General features: G+C 42.4%; 1 protein-coding gene across 1 annotated transcript; it reads left to right on the forward strand.

The window, feature by feature from the left end:
* Positions 1-4,313: 4,313 nt before the first annotated feature.
* Positions 4,314-14,376, forward strand: LOC308677065 (visinin-like; the record flags this gene model as incomplete). Its single annotated transcript, XM_081343226.1, has 3 exons — positions 4,314-4,694; positions 11,562-11,673; positions 14,117-14,376. 3 exons carry the CDS (start codon positions 4,314-4,316, stop codon positions 14,206-14,208), a joined length of 585 nt encoding a protein of 194 aa, XP_081199352.1. The 3' UTR covers positions 14,209-14,376.
* Between the last annotated feature and the right edge of the window lie 204 nt (positions 14,377-14,580).

Raw genomic sequence — 14,580 nt, forward strand, 5'->3', positions numbered from 1 at the left:
ACTACATTACTCAGTGTACACATTGGCCATCTAGCAGGATGGATCCACTGCCACTAAAGTGCAAGAAAGAGAGAGAGAGAGAGAGAGAGAGAGAGAGAGAGAGAGAGAGAGGGGGGGGGGGGAGGGACTGGAAACTTTTTCTTCCTGTCTTTTCCTCTCCTTCCACAATGCAAAGGAAGTTTATCTCTACTGCTTATACTGTACATGCACACAAGCACACACAGAAATACTCAACTGAGTCTTGATGGATTTCAGGTGACATTAATACTGCTTTAGTGACAGATCGGGAAGGGCAAAGAGGATTGAACATATGGTGGAAGGTAGCAAGGGACAGCCAAATTAGCTGTGGGCCAAAGCAATTAACCTCTTGAGTATGTCAAGTTTTATTTATGTGTAAAACTTCTCTCCTGCTTTTCTTCCAGAAAGTTTGCAGGTAGCGTACATCTAGCACTCTCCTCTGGGAAATTTCTCACAACCACTATCTTGTGGGGCAGGAGCATTTAATTGGCCCAATGTCATTTGAATGAGCCTCTGTGGCTATGAACCTAGGTCTTCCAGACCCTCTTCTTACCCACTACACCAGGGATCTCCAATCTTAACAACTTTAGGACTAGTGGACTTCAATTCCCAGAATTCCCTAGCCAGCATGACTGGCTGAGGAATTCTGGGAGTTGAAGTCCATGCGTCTTAAAGCTGTCAAGTTTGGAGATCCCTGCACTACACCATACTACCTCACATCAGCATGAAAAATAATGTCTTAACTGAGGCATTGAGGTGGGAAGTTTGGGAGTGAATCCCTTGATGTCTCTTGGCCAGGCTGAAGAGCCAGAGAATTGTGAGTTGTGGTTTTATTACAAGAGGGGGACTTAAGGGATTGGAGGCTAAAACATGAAGAATGGTTGCAGGAACTGGGTATGTCTAGTTTAACGGAAAGAAGGAAGAGGGGTGACATGATAGCAGTGTTCCAATAACTCAGGGGCTGCCACAAAGAAGAGGGAGTCAAGCTATTCTCCAAAGTGCCTGAAAGCAGGACATGAAGCAACGGATGGAAACTAGTCAAGGAGAGAAGCAACCTAGAACTAAGGAGAAATTTCCTGACAGTTAGAACAATTAATCAGTGGAACAACCTGCCTCCAGAAGTTGTAGGTGCTTCAACACTGGAGGTTTTTAAGAAGAGACTGGACATCCATTTTATCCAGAATAATATGGGGGCAGGGGGTTGGACTAGAAGACTTCCAAGGTCCCTTTTAACTCTGTTACTCTGTTATAAGAGGAACAATAAGGCAAGAGCTGTTGCTGACAGGTTTTCAGAAGAAACATATTAGAAGGAGTGTAGGGCAATGAGAAGAACATTCTAGATCCAGCATGCGAATCTTTAAGCCTCTCAGATTTATCGCCTATATTCTAATGAGAAACAATTCTAAAGGGATTTTATTCCATTTACACCTGCCTTCTTCCCCATGAATGCAGACTAATGTACAGAAAGTTCTCCACTTATGAACATGCCTGATTTTATAACATTTTTGCCATGGTTGTTACATGGCTACTCAAGGAATAAAGAAAGCTGTATTGGTTTTTTCGACAAATATATGCCACGTGTAATGTAACTATGTACATGAACAGGCAGTCCTTGACTTATGACCACAATTGGGACCATACTTTCCATTGTTAAACAAGGTGGTCGTTAAGCAAATTGCACCTGATTTTATGACCTTTTTCAACTATGGTTATTAAGCAAATTACTGCACATGTGAACCGAATCATGTGATGCCTGAGCCAATCCGGCTTCCCCTATTGGGTTTCCTTGTTGGAAGCTGGCTGGGCAGGTCGCAAATGGTTATCACGTAACTCTGCAACATTACAAGCATTGTAACTACATACCGGTTGCCAAGCGCCTGAAGTGTGATCATATGACTGTGGGGATACTGCACCAGTCATAAGTGCGAGGATCGGATATAAGCCACTTTTTTCAGAACTATTGTAACTTTCAACAGTGGAACAGAGGGGATATCAAAAAATCAATATGGTACTCTTAAATTCATGATCAAATCTTTGATGCTTTTTTATGTGCAACACATGCAAAAAGAGGTAAGCCCTTGATCCCATCGTCACAGTCGCCATTTTAACTATTTTGATTCCCTTACCACCATCATAGGGACGCGGTGGCTCAGTGTGTTAGGACGCTGAGCTTGTCGATCAGAAGGTCAGCAGTTTGGCGGGTCGAATCCTGAGTGCCGCGTAACAGTGAGCGCCTATTACTCGTCCCAGCTTCTGCCAACCTAGCAGTTCAAAAGCACGTAAAAATGCAAGTAGAAAAATAGGGACCACTATGGTGGGAAGGTAACAGCGTTCCGTGCGCCTTTGGCATCTAGTCATGCCGGCCACATGACCACGGAGGCGTCCTCGGACAAGCGCTGGCTCTTCGGCTTTGAAACGGAGATAAGCACCAGCCCCTAGACTCGGAAACGCCTAGCATGCACGTGCGGGGGAACCTTTACCTTTACCTTTACCACCATCATGGATCCTCTTGACCTGTGACCCCCATTTGAAACCACAATTAAGATGATCAACAGGCCAAAATTCTGAAGGTGTTGCATAATAGAGACACCTATCTAAACCATGGTTCAGGAAACCAACTTCACAAAGGAACAGAAACATTCCTACCTGCTCTTGGAGGACTATGTGAGCTTATGTCACAGACAGGATTTTACCAAGAGGCCTTTCTCTCTCAGTGAAGAAAAATATTATTATGAGAGCCAGTTTTGTCTAGCAGTTAAGGCACCAGGCTAGAAAGCTTGAGAATGTGAGTTCAAGTCCCACCTTAGCCATCGAAGATGGCTGGGTGACTTTGGATCAGTCAGTCTCTCAGCCAAACCCACCTCACAGGGTTGTTGTTGTGGGGAAAATAGGAGGAGGAAGATACGTTGGGCATATTCGCTGCCTTGAATAATTCGTAAAAACAATAAGGAACGGATGCAAATAAATAAAAATAAATAACTTGGGGTGTCTGCAGTTTGGGGGGGAAATTGAGATGGGGCAGGAAAGGCACTATCGACAAGATTGTCAGGATAGGGTACTGCAGGTAATTCTTGACTTGCAACCATTCATCTAGTGGCCATCTGAAGTTACAATGGCACTGAAAAAAGTGGTTTATGACCGGTCCTCGCACTTATGACCATCATAGCATTCCCCACGGTCACAAGATCAAAATTCAGGTACTTGGCAACCAGTATCTATTTACAATGGAGGCAGCATCCTGGGGTCATCTGTGACCCTCCCAGCCAGCTTCTGACAAAGCCAACTGGGGAAGTCAGATTTGTGTAATGACTGCATGATTCACTTAATAACTGCAGTGATACGCTTAACAACCACCTTGTTTATCAATGGATATGGTTCCAATTGTAGCCATAATTTAAGGACTCCCTGTTCATGTATGTACTTACATTACATGTGGTACGCATTCATAAAAATAACCCAATAAAGCTTTCTTTTATTCCTTGAGAAGCCATTTACACAGTAACTGAGATCATGTCTGCTGAAATACCTTTGTGCAGCTACTGTTAAGTTTACAACATTGCTTTCCTGAAAACAATGCCTATTTTTCTAGAGGAAAAACTATTACAATTTGAAAATGTAGAAAGGGAATATATCTTAAGACACTTGGATGCTGATATTTTTTTCCATGTGGATCAAGCAGGATGACAGGAGACATTTTAACATGGTGTATAATTCCTTCTTCCTTCCTTCCTTCCTTCCTTCCTTCCTTCCTTCCTTCCTTCCTTCCTTCCTTCCTTCCTTCCTTCCTTCCTTCCTTCCTTCCTCTTATTAGAATTTAATCCTAAAGACCTATTTGAAACATACTTCAGTAGCTTTTTAAGGACCAACACATCAGTGACAAAAATTGCCTGACCATCTGTCTGTCCATCTTTTGCCATTTATAGTTTGTTTTTTCCAGTTCCCATCTTGGTACTGACACCATCTGAAATAGAGCTGGCTGTTTAAAAAAAAAGGCAGAGGGCGGAATAGGCCAGTAATGTCTAAAGCTGATTTCCTTTGTGTTAAAGAGCTTGGAGAAACTGTGATCAGCACAACCAAAATAGTCTCTCCCTTTATATGTGTGATATCCGGGTTTGTGCATTCATGACCATTAGGGGAGGCAAGGAGCAGGTTCAAAGGCCCATCCCAAGCAGTCTATATAAGAAGGTATTCTGGTCACCTGCCCTTCCACTAGCTCAGTGGAGATAAGAGAAAACAGGCTAGTTCTAGCCGCATTTGGTGAAGCGTTGTTAGGAAGGTGAGCGTCCAACCAAACAATGGGAAATAAGAAGAGTGGGATGATCTCCAAGGAGATCCTTGATGATCTGAAAATGAACACAAAGTACTCAGAGGACGAGCTGGTCAAATGGTACGAGGCCTTCAAAAAACAATGCCCCGACGGGCGCATCGGTAAAGCTGACTTTGAAAAGATCTATGGCAATTTCTTCCCCAACTCTGACCCCAAAGTCTACGCTCGGCATGTCTTCCGAAGCTTTGACACCAATGATGATGGGACTCTTGATTTCCGGGAGTACATCATCGCATTGCATCTGACCTCATCGGGCAAGACTGACCTTAAGCTGGAATGGGCTTTCTCGCTTTTCGATGTAGACCGCAGCGGAGAGATCAGCAAGAACGAAGTTCTCGAGATCATTGCAGTGAGTGCTGAGGATATTCAGGGAAATGGGGGTGGTGTCGCGTGGAAGGGACAGGGAGTTGGGAGGACTTCAGGACAGCTCTTAAGGGTTGGACATTGCCCAATCTATGATTAAAATGTCTTCTTGCACAATAATACAGTGATAGCTAACTGTGGATGTCCATAATGGTTTTGGTGAGGAAAGCTTGTGGAAAAAGTTCCTTCCTGTTACTGTCTGGTCCCTGTGAAGCTTGCATCAACTTCCCTTGAATTACGTCCTTTAGAATAAGCCTACTTTAGTAGATGGAAACTTGGAAAATCCAGTTCTTGCCATTCAAGTATAAGATCCTGTTCAACTTAACTGGTCTCAGATCTCATCCTGTCTGGACCAGCTCAAGCCATACAAACTGTCATTCTTATGAGAGGCTGGGTCACTTGCCAAACTAAAAACAGTTGTAATCATCAAGAGGGAGTAATAGTTAATGGTTGTGTGGCTTTCTCAATCTACTTCTAGGTGATGGTAAATTAATGGATTATGTAGGCTAATATTTGTCTCCTGCAGCCAGATGGATTAGCCCTTCCCATATGTGGAGAGGTGAAACTGATTGTGCTTATTTAATAGGATGAGCACGATTCTTACAATAGAAATCGTTCTAAATCCCCTCATAATTTTCCCTCTTGGGTGTCAACCCACGCCTTTCTGAGAGAAAAGGTTTTATTTTTTTAAAGAAAAAAAGTCATTTTAGTTCTACTTTTCCAGCTTCCAGAGCTCCCTCCCAATTGTGCACCACAAAGCACAGAAGAACAAAGCAATCAAAGATGAATATTGGATTAGGTGAACCTAAAGCTCGGATTCTCTCCGTACAGTATTTGTGCTTTCAATTTTGTTATTTCAACCAGGAGTCCATTCCTCTGATCTTAAGAAGATAAAGGCATGAGACCATGTTGGTTTTTCAGATCCAGGCAAAGACCTAATTATTTTTACTATTATTTTTAATAGAGGGGAGAAACAAAGGGAACAAAAGCGGACCCAGGAATTCTAGAAGTTGAAGTCCACAAGTCATAAAGGGGGCCATCGTTCCCCATCTCGGCTTAATGGGACAAAGCAGACCGTCTGGGAAATGGTGGTTTTGAAATAAGCTTTCCTTTTCCTTTTTTTTTTTCAATCCAAACAAGTATGTCGAATCCGTAACTTCTTGCAAAAATTCTTCAGCGGAAACACAAGTCCTAGCTCTTAGTCACAAATGCATTCATTGCCTTATGTTTTTTAGAAATGTTTTCATTGGCTTTTATATTTTTACAGTGTAAACCATCAGATGTCACGGTTTTGTTGCATCTGGTGGTGTATAAGGGCAATAAATAAAATAAATATCAAGCCCAAGTTGGCTTCTTGTTGAAACAAAGCTAGGCAAATAGTTAGATAGAGATAGCTGTGTAGAAATGAACGGTTGGAAAGGGTATTAGCTGTACAATGTACAGGAAATCTGGAATGAAAGGTTCGGGACAGCAATAATAGACCACAAGCTGTGAAATTTGGAGGTGCCTCTGTACAATATTTTCTGCTACGGAGCCTTCGGAATGCCTGAAAATCACAACTGAGAACAAAATATTCTCTTATGATATAGTTATGACTTACGACTGGTAAGTGACAGTTCAAAGTTACAATGAACCTCCCTGGCAGTTGTGAGATTCAGCCAGTTCGCACCAGTTTGGCAGAAGCGGTAGCTAATTTTTTGTTGCTCAGACCCAGAACGGACTTCCGGAAGTGGCATCCACACAGAGAACCGGTTGTTCACATATTTGAATCCAGTGCTTTTTTTGTAAAAGAAAAAGGTGCCGGAACTCACACATGTCATACAACCCGCCTTGCCTACCCTACAAGGTTCCATCCCAAAAAGGTGCCGGAACTCCGTTCTGAGCGTTCTATGAGAAAAAAAGCCCTGTTTGAATCCCACCACTGCTTCCTGGGGGTATTTATGACCCAGTTCTGCAGTTCCGACAACTGAACCACAGTCACATGTCCACATTTTGGGTGTTTGGCAACCAACTTGCATTTATTTATTTAGCCTCCTTTTGCCTCCTTTTTCCCATGGGCTACTCTAGGCGGCTTACAATAATAAAATTATAAATAAAATTTACAGCTGTGTGTATCATCCAGCCATCATGTGACCATGTTTTATGAAGATTTAGCCCCAAACTGGCATTTACTTCCCATTTTTGAACAAAAGCTGCCCACAGCGAACCTTTGGTTTGTTTAACGAGTGTGACATTCACTTAATGATCACGGTGTTTGCTTAACGATTCCCACCAAAAAAGGTCATAAAATCAGGTCAGTGATGTGGGTGATCCATTTTATGACCATCAAGACGTCGGGCCATGATGGGCAGGCCCTGTTACCTATACTGCTTTTAAGATAGGCCTGTATTGCTCCATTTCACAGATGAAAAATTAGGCTGTGCGGTAGTCAATCTCTAACACTCTATACATTTATCACCTGCTTGGTTGAATCCAATTATTTAATTTTAATGTGACATATTAGCCTCATGCTGTACATTAGTTTATTAATATGCAGGGTGTGTGCATGTGTATATTGCACTTCAAAAATTCCCAATTTTCTAAAGCCAAAGTTCACTTGACGAAACCACAACAAAACTAGTTTTTATCAATTAGGCATCTTTTTCATAGGCAGGATTTACGAATTTTGGATCTCATTTAGGTACTGATTGGTGTCACCTACCAGTGGAAATTGTTAACACATCTTCAATTAGTCTTCTAAAAAGTTATAAGCACTAGGAACTTGGCTTTGAAGAATGAAAATAAAATCAAAGCAATTAACCACTCTTAACTAGAAATGTTTTGCCTCCTTGATGCTAAAAGGAATAAATTCTATACAGAGGCTCTAGTTTATCCCAAATAAGTTTATAAGTCTTAAAGCAGACATGTCAAACACAAGGCCCGGGGGCCAGATCCGGCCCACGAAGTGGTTTCATGCGGCCCGCGAAGCCACCCTGGAAACAGTGAGGGAACGGCCCCCACTGCCTTGGCCCTGGCCCAGAGATCCTCCTTCTGCCCGAGACCCTCAGATCTGTCCCACTCCTGCCCAGGCCCCCATAGGCACCCTTGATGCGAACGATGTAGAGCTGGCCACGCCCACCCAGTAGGCCATACGCACTTTAGCCACGCCCACCCAGTAGGCCACGCCCACCCAGGCCATACCCACCCGGCCCCCTGAGGGCAACCGCAATGCTGATGCGGCCCTCAATGAAATTGAGTTTGACACCCCTGTCTTAAAGGCACACTTATGGCACACTACATACAGGTTCTGTGTACATATTTAGAACACTTCAAGCTATGTAGAAATTCAAAGAGCCAGGCTGGAAAATCCTGGGAGTTGAAGTCCACATGTTTTAAAGTTCCCAAGGCTGGAAAACGCTGCATTAAACTTGCATGGTGCCACGATTAAGGTGCTTAACTAGAAACTAGCAACTCTTATTCTCCCTTAAGCAAAGAAACCAGATAGGTGTTTTTGGCCCAACCGCTTTCTTCTCAGACCAACCCACCTCACAGGGTTGTTGTTGGAGGGAAGATTGATGTCATCCCTTACAAGTAGACCAAATAATGAAATCAAGTCCACAAGAAGAGTAAAATGACTTTTATTGACATCACCCTGCCAACAAAAGCGCGTATAGTCAAGGCTATGGTCTTCCCAGTTGCAATGTATGGCAGTGAAAGTTGGACCATAAGAAAGGCTGAGCGCCAAAGAATTGAGGCCTTTGAGCTATGGTGCTGGAGAAGACTCCTGCGAGTCCTTTGGACTGCAAGGCGATCAAACCGGTCAGTCCTAGAGGAGATCAACCCTGACTGCTCTTTAGAAGGCCAGATCCTGAAGTTGAAACTCAAATACTTTGGCCACCTAATGAGAAGGAAGGACTCACTGGAGAAGAGCCTAATGCTGGGAAAGGTTGAAGGCAAGAGAAGAAGGGGACAACAGAGAATGAGGTGGCTGGATGGAGTCACTGAAGCAGTAGGCGTGAGCCTAAATGGACTCCAGGAGAAGGTAGAGGACAGGAAGGCCTGGAGGAACGTTGTCCATGGGGTCGCGATGGGTCGGACACGACTTCACAACTAACAACAACAACAACAAGAGAATCTTATAATTCTGGTTAAGTTTTACCCCCTCCTACTACTTATAGTTCAGCGAATTAGGGGAGTGTCCGGCTGAACCTCTTCAGAATATTATCTGTTTGTTGTGAATTTAAAAGCTGTTTTGCCCCTTGTCGACAGAGCTGGCACAATTCTATCAACTCCTTCAAGGTCACTTTCCTTCCTCTCAGCAAATGGTGAGCAAGTTGTGACTTAATTGTTTCTGCTCCTGCACCTTTACCAGCAGGCATTTAATAAGCAGAAATAAAAGGCTTAACGGCATAGAAATGTGTGAAGAAAACAACTTGATCTGCTTAATTGGTAGGTGTCAAGCTGTAATTCAAAGCATAAAAAAGAGGACACATACAAAGTTTTAAATTTAGCAACTCTATCAGAACAAATGAGAGAGAGTGAGAGAAAGAAACTATGGGGGTGCTTGTGGGCAAACGTGGAAAAACCAATTTATCTTTTGTACGGTAAGGCTGCTTCATCAAAGGCACAGGATTAGATTCAATAGTCTTTACAAACACGAGAGCAAATACGTAAGCAGCCCAGCAGATTTTGTGCTGGCAACAGCAGACGGGAATTCTAAAAAGACTGAATGCAGGGAATCTTTAAGTCTCTGTCAGAGAAGGGCTTACAAGATCAATCTGGGATAAACTGAAAGAAGATTGGATAAGAACTCGGGTGACCTCGGATGAGCAGCCAATTCGTAATCGGATGTTATTGAGCTCATGTTTTTGCTTATAGGACAATTGAGAATTCCCCAGAACTGGCATGGTCAGATGGACATTTCAGGAATTCTGGTTCCAACGTTCTTGGAGGATGATTAGCTAGGAAAGGCTCACAGTTAAAGCTCACAAGATGAACCACTAACACCTATTTTTTTATGATGTCGGCCATTAGGGGGATCCCATGCTAAGCATCCCCCAGCCCTTCCAGTCAGACAAAGAGGCAACAAACCCAAGATCTTAAATGGATACGCTCTATCTTTTGATTGACCTTGTCTTATGGATGAACAGCAGAAAAATCAGGGGCATCACAGATGGGGAGGGGGGCCTCCAGATATTTTAGAATTCTACCTTCTACCCAGATGAAAAATGATGAACAATGATGGGAGATGTAGTCAACACTTGAAGAACCACAATTGCCTATCATGACTACATCATCATATAAGAATCAGATATTTGTAACTGGCTGCAAGAGAGAAGATTCAGTGAAGCAGCTCTAACTGATCAGCCTCTTTCAACATTGAGATTCAGTTTGGAAGATGAAAAAGTGTTGCTGAACAGGCTAAGCCATGTCACGCTTCTCTTCCAAATGTACCAGACCGTAATTCCAGGACACAGAATCCATATTTCATGCTCTTCAGCACAGAAATAATTGGCAAGACCTATATCCATAATCTAATGGTAGAACTGGCAGTTTTGCTGGCTGGGAATTGTGAGAGTTGCAGTCCCACACATATAAAAGATACCACCATAAGTCAAACTACACAACTAAGTCTCCATGATGCATTGATGCTCCTCAACTTCAAGGATATGATATCTGGACTATTTGCCATCAAGTGAACATCTGGATATTTGCAGCCCAGATACGGTACATTTACTAGAATTCCTATCACTCTGCTCGTAGGGAGCTGGTTACACTACTAAATAACTCTACTAGATATAGTAGAGTTAAAGTGAAAGGCAAGGAATCTAAAGATCTTCAGATGTTGATTGTATTATCTTGAACCCTAGGCCAGGGGTAAGCAACCTGGCTCTTTTATGACTCATGGACTTCAACTCCCAGAATTCCTGAGCCAGCCATGCTGGCTCAGGAATTCTGGGAGTTGAGGTCCATGAGTCATAAAAGAGCCGAGGTTGCCTACCCCTGCCCTAGGCCAATGATTCTATAGTCACAGATTCTGTAACTCAGCTGTAAACTAGTATATCTGAGTCCTTTAAATATTTTTTTGAGTGGGTGACCAACCAAGAACTCGAAAAGCCATTCTGGGAACTCAACATTCCAGAATAAGGCAATGGCAAACCACTTCCATAATGGTTTTCTGGAAACCAAGAGCCATGCCAACGAAGACATCAGAAGCTACACCTGACTCAAAGACATCAACTTTAAGCAATCAGGTGCTGTAATTATGATAAATGTGCAAGAAAAAATTCTCATTGCAGGAGCTGGGAAATTCTTACCCCTACCTTCAAAACTGACGACACGAGGGTACAAAGCCAGCACCTCCTTCCCTGACTTTGCTATGTCTGGGCTGCAAACAAGAACACAGGGGAATAAATGTGATTTTAAAAATCCTCTCTCTTACACACTTTTGCTATGCTGGCAAACTGTTCCAACTGTTATCTTTCTGTAGTCGCTCAATCTCTCCTCCTTTTTCCACGTTACCTTTACCTTCCTTTCCTCTCCTATTTACATGTCCTTTTAAATTTAGATGATTCCCAAAGCTTTACAGTTCCTAAATAAGGCAGGTATTTGCAAGCCTACCGCTCTGAGTACCATTCAGAAACCTTACCCATGGGGACCATAGAGGTTTAGAGAATATGGGCCAATGGAGGACCAGGACCAGATTAGATGCTGAGGGCAGGGCTCCTGGCACTTCTACAACTCTGGCAGGTAGGCCGTTCGTTACTGAGAATCAGTGGCTCCAGGTATTCTGTGCAAAGATTTAAAACATCGAGAAGCTTAGCTGTATAGAAAGGACTATAATTTATTTATTTTTTCCTGTTTATTCTGCCAGGCAATATTTAAGATGATTCCTCCAGAAGAACAGAAAGGCCTGCCTGAGGATGAAAACACCCCGCAGAAACGGGCTGACAAGCTGTGGGCATATTTTGGAAAGGGAGATGCTGGTAAATTTGCCTTTCATCGCCCAACCCTACTACTTATTCTTACTAGTTATAGAACTTTACATATACTGATCTACATATAAAACAATGTGCACCTGTTCTATAAAAGCTTACTTTGGAGGAAGATTTTTTTACTATTTTGTCTCTACAACCTGAGAGAGGGACAGCCCAAAGCCACTAAGTGGTTTGAGGGTAGACTAGAACCGGTGTCGTCTTCTCATAATCCAGGACTTTTGGTGGGAGCAGGAGAAGGTGGCCTCTTTGAGTACCTGTTTTCAGTAACAAGGAGTGCCTTTGATTGTTTCTAGTAGCAAGCAAATTTCCCATGTGGATTGTGGATTCTGATCAGAACCGGTTCAGGCTAGCCAGAAGCAAAGTCTGTGCAAAAGATTAAGCTCAAATAACCTGAATTCATTATTTATTTATTTATTTAATGGGACTTATATTATAATGTGGCAAACACACCTGAATGTGCAATTAGGCATTAAAAAGATCATGCTAAGTGTATTATGGGATGATATGAACTGTTGCATATAAAGTTACTGAGCGTACTTTCTAGATGTTTGATGACTCAAATGATTTTGGCCAATTGAAGAACACATCCCAAACCCAATGTTTGAATTGTAGATAAAGTGATTCCTCCCCCCTCCTTTTAAGGGTTCTCTCATTTTATATCAGTGGAAGACCTCTTTTTCACTTATCTATAAAGAAAGAGATATTAAACTACCTTTCCAGCTTGGATCCTATTTTGGCAAAGGCACACCGGTCTAAGAATCTTGCCGTCCTTTGAGGATAATACCTTATCTGCTATGTCACCCTACAATGTTTTAGCTATGCATAAAGGGACGCGGTGGCTCAGTGGGTTAGGATGCTGAGTTTGTCGATCAGAAGGTCGGCAGTTTGGCGGGTCGAATCCCGAGTGCCGCTTTAACAGAGTGAGTGCCTGTTACTCGCCCCAGCTTCTGCCAACCTAGCAGTTCGAAAGTATGTAAAAATGCAAGTAGAAAAATAGGGACCACTACGGTGGGAAGGTAACAGCGTTCCGTGCGCCTTTGGCGTCTAGTCATGCCGGCCACATGACCACGGAGATGTCCTCGGACAAACGCTGGCTCTTCGGCTTTGAAACGGAGATGAGCACCGGCCCCTAGAGTTGGAAACGACTAGCACGTATGTGCGGGGGAACCTTTACCTTTACAGTAAGATATTACGGTTCTCTGTCTTGCAAAATCAAAAAGGGCAGATTGCAACTCACTCACCTTGTCATAACTTTCCAAGGGTTATACAGTAAAAACCTATTCTGGCCCATCTCGAAATTAAGAATGGTCAAGAATTAGCTTCATATTATATACAACCACTTGGTTTCTTAACCATGGTTAAACCAGAGTTGACAGGTTAAGGACATAAATTTAATAAATAAATAAAGTATAGTTAACAAATTAGAAGAGTGGTTTCATGCAACTCACTACTCCACCTCAAAGAAATCACCTTATAATTAGATTTAATGTTTGAACCCAAGTAGCATAATTTTAGTCAAATTAATCTGAATTGAATCTATACTTACTGATTCTTTCCCAAAATATTTACCATTTTGAAGCTAGTCCGATAAATATTTTTTGAAAGATTTGGCCTGCTTCTGAGTTGCATTAAATATTTGCATAATACAGAATGGGAAAAGGGGGTAGAGTTCTCCATCCTGAAAGCTTACCTATTTTTATACCTTTTCCCAAGATTACATAGACTTTCTCAGAAGATAGCAACCATCATCAGGACTACCATATCTGGGCTGTAGGAATCTGAAAGACCAGTAGATAGCAGCACAGAGAGGCAGAGAAGGCAGCAAAGAGATGCTTTGCTACCATCTAGTAGCTGCCTAAAAATTTGCACCCCCAGATATGGTAGCTCTACTATAGTTTCATAATCTCCAACTGTTCACAATTAATACAGGAATGTCTGTAACATCCATTCCAAGTGATGTTGTGAAAACTCTTCAACTTTTCTGTTGCACATTTAGCTATCTCTTGTTCTGTACTGATTTAATACCCAGGAAATGGTCTGGGCCTAAAAACATTTAAATAATTTATATTATGTATCTCTTAACTTCTACTTGTTACCAATTAGCCCTCATTGATTCCTTCCTTATATTTTGGGTTTTTCTTTTTCTTTTTTATGATGCTGTAGTCCCTTTAATTCGGGGTCGGGTCAGGGTGACTGGGTAGAGCTGAGCATTTACTAGCCAGATGCCCTTCCTGACACCTACACAGAGTTCACAGCAAATATTTTCTCTTTCTGAGAGAAGAAACATCTGCCGCTACCTAGGATCAAACTCTCAATCTTCCAAATGGGAGGCGAGTGTCTTCACCTTTAGTCCTCTGCCCTGCTCCCTTCTTTATATTTCATGCTACCTAAATATTCATTTAATTGTAACACATTGGTTTTGTTTTTACAGACAAAATTGCTGAAAGGGAGTTTATTGATGGAGTGATGAAGAATGAAGCAATAATGCACCTCATCCAGTACACCCCCAAGGAAAATAAATAGGGGCTCCCAAGTTGGACAGGAAGCAAAAAAACAAAAAAACAAACAAGAGATGTGAAAAGGCAGCATGTGATGAACAGGCAGGGGGAAATCAGTATGTGTCTCTTTTGTGTATCATATGAAAGACAAAATACAACTCCAAAACAGTGTTCCTTTTTCTCTCTCCAAGTCCCATTACTTGTTCTGTTAGCAGTAGCAGCCCATATTTCATCTTGCGGTTTCCTAGAATTATTTTTTTTTATTGAAAAGTTTTAAAATACATTTTTAAAAAGACAAAACCCCTCCCAACCCCCTCCCCTCTCCCCAACCCTCCCCAACACCTCCCTCCCCTCCCCCTCTCCCCTCCCCGACTTCCCAGAGCTCAATACAGGGTAT

This window comes from Vipera berus (genome assembly GCF_964194415.1).
Source record: "Vipera berus genome assembly, chromosome: Z".
NCBI lineage: Eukaryota > Metazoa > Chordata > Lepidosauria > Squamata > Viperidae > Vipera > Vipera berus.